Below are 4899 nucleotides of genomic sequence, written 5' to 3' on the forward strand. Positions count from 1 at the left end.
TCCAGTCCCCTCACCATCCTCGTAGCCCTCTGCTGGACTCTCTCCAGTAGCTCCTCATCCTTCTTGAACTGGGGAGCCCAGAACTGGACACAGCACTGCAGATGGGGCCTCACTAGGGCAGAGTAGAGGGGAAGGAGAACCTCCCTCGTCCTGCTGGCCACACTCCTCCTAATGCATCCCAGGAGCCCATTAGCTAAATGTGTTTATTGGATTAATAACTATTTAAAAAAATCTTCTTATGCAAGACCATTACACGCAAGTTAAGCTTTGGGCCATACCTTAAACCCTCCCTGTCCACAGCGGCAGTGGCTGAGCACATCTAAACACCCACGGCCCAAATGGCCACGGCGGCAAGAGCCCGGGGAGTCCCCTCGCGGCTCTGCCCCGCAGCCGCTACCACCCTCTGCCGCGGCTGCCGGACGGATTGCACCACGAGCGCTTTCCTCTTCAAGGTTTCTGTTTGCCAAACTGGAATTACAGCAGCTGATTTTGTGCCGAGCCAGATAAAAAGAGCACATATAACCGATTTCATTGGCTTCAAATGAGGGCACTCACTTCCAGCTAAAGAAGCAACCGCATTTTAAACTATTTCCGTGGCGCTCATCTCACAAAAGCACACACGGCTCTGTGGTGTGCTGCCTGCAGTCAGCTTCTCGAGACTGAAGTGAGATACTCTGTTCACAAGTAATTAGAGTTCCTGAGGTGTTATATGGTAATCAGGCTGGGATAAATTCTTGACACTAAAATTGTTCCTGCGTTTGAATTCCCGGTAGAAGGTAATACCTTGATAAAAAGTTCCAGCTATTCTTGGCACCAGGACAACTCTATCTATAGAGTCATTCTAGTAGCGTATTCTGTACGGCACGGTGATTTGTGCCAGGAAAACAGAGAGCTAATTGCCCTGAAAGCATGTGATGTACAGATAATCTGGAATCGATGCATGCAGAGAAAGCGATTATCTTCAACGGCGTTGCTGTTCCTTGTCTCCAACCACTTTCTACTGAGTCCAGAAGGCAGCAGGGTGACAGATTGCAATGTCACTTACATATTACATTTTAAATACACATTTAAATAAATATTTTGCTTTTTGCAGCTGTTTGTCTCATGGCTTGTAAAACATCCCGAAGGTGTTATTAAAATCTATCCCTCCGCAAAGGAATGATGCAGTCACTTGACCAAGGAAGTACCTAATAAACTGACAGCAGCTTTTGATGGCAGCTGAAAGGACTGTGAGGCTCAAAGTGGCTCCACCAGCCCTGTTTCAGGTCTGACACAGATCTTTTAATGAGATCAGACCACCAAATTTTAATTTTAAAGCAAATCTTACCTATGGAAGCGTTGTTGAAATCTGCTTGCTTTGAGGTTAAGGCAACGCAGATAAGGCAGCTTGAGGAGCCTTCTGGGCTTAGCAGGCTCTGTTCAGGACACAGAGTTAGTTCTAAATAGGAGACGTGAGCAGAGGGCTGCTCTCAGGCCAAACTGACCCAGGGAGGACCACCACCTTCAACCAGACCAACTCACCAAGCGCCCAGTGCCTTCTGACTGAATACCGCCCTACCTTCACTCCCAGCCCACAGAAGCTAACCAGATCAGGAGGGCAGACTGCTTCCTGGTCATCCTGAATGCCCGGCTGCCACCTTAGGTGAACAGACAGGAGGAAGTCCACAGGCTGCTCTGCTGAATCTGGACAGCCGGCAGGCACTGACTGTGAGCAGACACAGTCGGTTTTTTCCAATAGACGCCGATGCAGAAACACACTTACACCCTAAAAAGTGAGAAGACAGATAGTCTGTAGCAAAACCCGATTTTACAAATCAAAGCAGAGCAAATGAACCGTTTTTTCATTCACATCCCTTATTCATCGAAAGAAGTTCAGAGACATAGCACCTGGAAAAAGTTCAGTGTGCTGTTGTGCATTAGAGTAGTTTTCCTGCAATTCAAAGTACCGGTCACAGCTTTCGCTCGCAGTTTCCCCAGCATCAGCTCTGGGGAGCGAGAATCCAATTCAAGTTTGTTTTTTGACTGAAAACTTAGCTACATTCATTTCAGCAAATGTATACCTGAAATACCTTGATACGATTTTGGAAGCAAAATCATTAAGTTAAAAAGGAAAAATTATTACAAAAATGCTATAAATTAAGACAATAAAAAGATTTATAATTTTTTCTTTAATAAAAATCTGTCCGGTCAGATAGATACTGTATATATTTAGCACTTTAGAATTAATGGTCATTTCTGGGCAGCGTCATCACACCAGGTTACTACTCCACCCACACTGAAGCACAGATCTGTTGATAGCATGCTGCTGTGACCAATTCCTGCTAAAGCTTCCACTCTTCATAGATTTACCAGCCAGCTCTTCTTGTTCTCCTCGTCAGAGTCACTCATATCCCAGGAATCCGCAGCCAGGAGATGAGAATAATTAATTAGTTTCTGCTGTGGCAATTTAGATTGGAGAGTTAAGAACAAGAGGAGCCACAGCACCAGGCACATGCAGCATGCCCTGTACAGAACTGCCAAGCCAAAGTGCTTCACGACAAACCCTCCTGCAAAACTGCCCAAGCTTGCTCCTCCACCGTAGAAGAGGCCCTGGAGAACAGCGTGCAGGGGCCTCTCCATGCCTGGAGTGGCTATGTCATCCACCGTCGTGGTAACCACCCACCACAAAGCACCGCTACTGAAGGCAGATAGTATCTGGATAAGGAGAACTGACCACACAGTCCACAAGAAGGAGTAGCACAGAAGCTGTACTGCCAGGAGGCTTAGACTGACTGCAACAATTTTGCTGCTCGAGAAAGTCCTCAGCAACTTCCCCTTGAAGAAATAAAGCAAAATTTCAGCAAGCAGCCCAACGGCCACGGAGAGCCCCATGTACAGCTCACTGCTACCTCGGTCCTGCATCTGCCAGAAGAGAAAGTTCTGCACCGCCGACCCAGCCGCACCGGTGAGGAAGATGGTGATGACGTACAGGATCGCTCGGCCATCGCTCCACAGCAGGGCCAGGGCTTTGGCGGTTTTGTTAACACGGTTGGTTTTCTTGGGAATGTGGACGGGAAGAAAGACGCTGACAAGCGACGAGAGCATTACCAGGAGAGCACAGACATAGAAGTGGACAGCGAGGCGGGCGACCGTGCTGCCGAGGAAGCAACTCAGTTGATCCACGAATGCGGCAATGCTGCAGGCACCTATAGATGCACCCAGGTAACTCCAAATCCACAGCCTGCCATACCTGTCAGTCGCGTCAACGAAGTCGAGATATTCGTAGAGACCCTCATTCACCATCCACTTGAGAGAAGTAGCCAGCAGCTCCCAAAGCACAACACTGCTCAGTACCATAAGAAAAATGTGATACTCTCTGTCCGGAAAGATGTTTCGCACTGCCTTGAAGCTGACATCTGGAGTGTCTTTCTGGTGGTCTGAAAGGTTTCCAGGCACGTAAGCATCTCCAACAGCAGGAAGAGTTGTTTTAAACACAGAGAGCTCGCTGCTCTCAGTAGAATAAAGGCTTTTTTCAGCATTATCAGCGAGATCTGTTGCAGCAGAAGCCAGACTGCTCGCTTCCTTCTCGAGTCCAGGCAAGCGAGCTCCGGAGGAAGCCGTCACTTCTGGTTCTTGCGTCTCCCGGTTAACCGCTTTCGCAGAAGCCGTCCAGCCGGAGGGACCGGCCAAGTAGCCGCTCGCCTTTGTATCGCCTCCAGCAACCCCTCTGCCTCCTTTCCCAAGCGTGTCCGTCAGCCCAAACGATCCCTGGAAGGCCGCACTGCTCAGCGTCGGCTTTCTGCTCGCCATCAGAACGCCAGCCGTTGTTTTCACCCTTGCCTCTGCGTCGGTGACAACGCCCACGCTCGGACCCGGGTAGCTGCCCGTGGCCGGGCCTGGCGTGGCGGCGGCCCCTCGGTCACCCGGCTGCCGGCTGCCGTTACAGGCCGTGCTCCCCGGGGCCCCGCCGACGGGGGGGACGAGGGTGAGCAGCAGGCTGGCCCCGGCCGAGCCCAGCAAGCAGCTGGCAAGCAGCAGCCGCCGGTTCCTGCGGCCCCGAGGGCAGCGCAAGCAGAGCGGGACCCAGAGCGCTGTCACCATGTACCTGGCTCCGGCCGCCACCCCCACCAGCGGGGCCGACAGCCCCAGCTGCCGCAGGTACAGCGTCAGGAACGGGACCGCGCAAGCCCGGCCCGCGCCATGCAGCAGACGGAAAAAGGCGGACAGGGCCAAGGCCCGGCCGACGTCCCACTGCTCGCTCATGGCGCTACCGCGTGCTCCTCCCGCGGGTACCGGCCACGCAGCTCCGGGTCCCCCGCTCCCCAGGGCCGCGGTCACCGCACCCGCTCGGCCTGCGCCTCCGCCGCGCGTCCCGGCCCGCCCCGTTGCCAGGAGACGGCGGGCGGTGGGCGGGACAGCGCCTCCTGCCGGCCGAGAGGGGCAGCGCCGCGGCCCGCCTCGTTCCTGCCCCGCAGCGTCCCCCGCCCGGGGCTCCCCCGGCCCCGGGCACCCCCGGCCCCAGCTCCCCCCACCCAGGCACCCCTCGCTCCGGCTCACCTCGGCCCAGGCTCCCCCCGCTCTGGCTCCCCACGCTCCGGCTTTCCCTGGAGGGAATGAGATCGGCGGGCCGTGGGGAAGATCGAGGCCCAGGCCACCGGGGCGTGGGATGTGCGTCTCCATGGACGCGGGGTGTCCGTGGCTGCGGGGTGTCCATAGACGCGGGATGTCCGTGGCCATGGGATGTTCGTGGCCATGGGAAAGTGCTGGGCCAAGCACTGTCCCCGCTAAGGGCATGGGGTGCTTTGAAGTGGCAGACTTTGAGGGGAACAGGCTGCAGGGACAGAGGGTCCGGCACAGAGGGTACTCCAGGGGCAGCCAGCGGGGGGGTTGTAGACTCTTGCTTCCGAGTTTCTGCAGTTC

The 4899-nt window shown here is 54.4% G+C and overlaps 1 protein-coding gene across 1 annotated transcript; it reads right to left on the reverse strand.

The window, feature by feature from the left end:
- Nucleotides 1-1333: 1333 nt before the first annotated feature.
- LOC104337231 (major facilitator superfamily domain-containing protein 6-like protein B) lies at nucleotides 1334-4282 on the reverse strand. Its single transcript, XM_009943128.2, has one exon. The coding sequence runs from the start codon at nucleotides 4240-4242 to the stop codon at nucleotides 2338-2340; it is 1905 nt and encodes a 634-aa protein (XP_009941430.2). The 5' UTR covers nucleotides 4243-4282; the 3' UTR covers nucleotides 1334-2337.
- Between the last annotated feature and the right edge of the window lie 617 nt (nucleotides 4283-4899).

Source organism: Opisthocomus hoazin, chromosome 21 (assembly GCF_030867145.1).
Source record: "Opisthocomus hoazin isolate bOpiHoa1 chromosome 21, bOpiHoa1.hap1, whole genome shotgun sequence".
NCBI classification, from domain to species: Eukaryota; Metazoa; Chordata; class Aves; order Opisthocomiformes; family Opisthocomidae; genus Opisthocomus; species Opisthocomus hoazin.

Excerpts from the sequence above, each read along its gene's own strand:
- LOC104337231 (XM_009943128.2), bottom strand. The coding sequence starts at position 4,242 with ATGAGCGAGCAGTGGGACGTCGGCCGGGCCTTGGCCCTGTCCGCCTTT.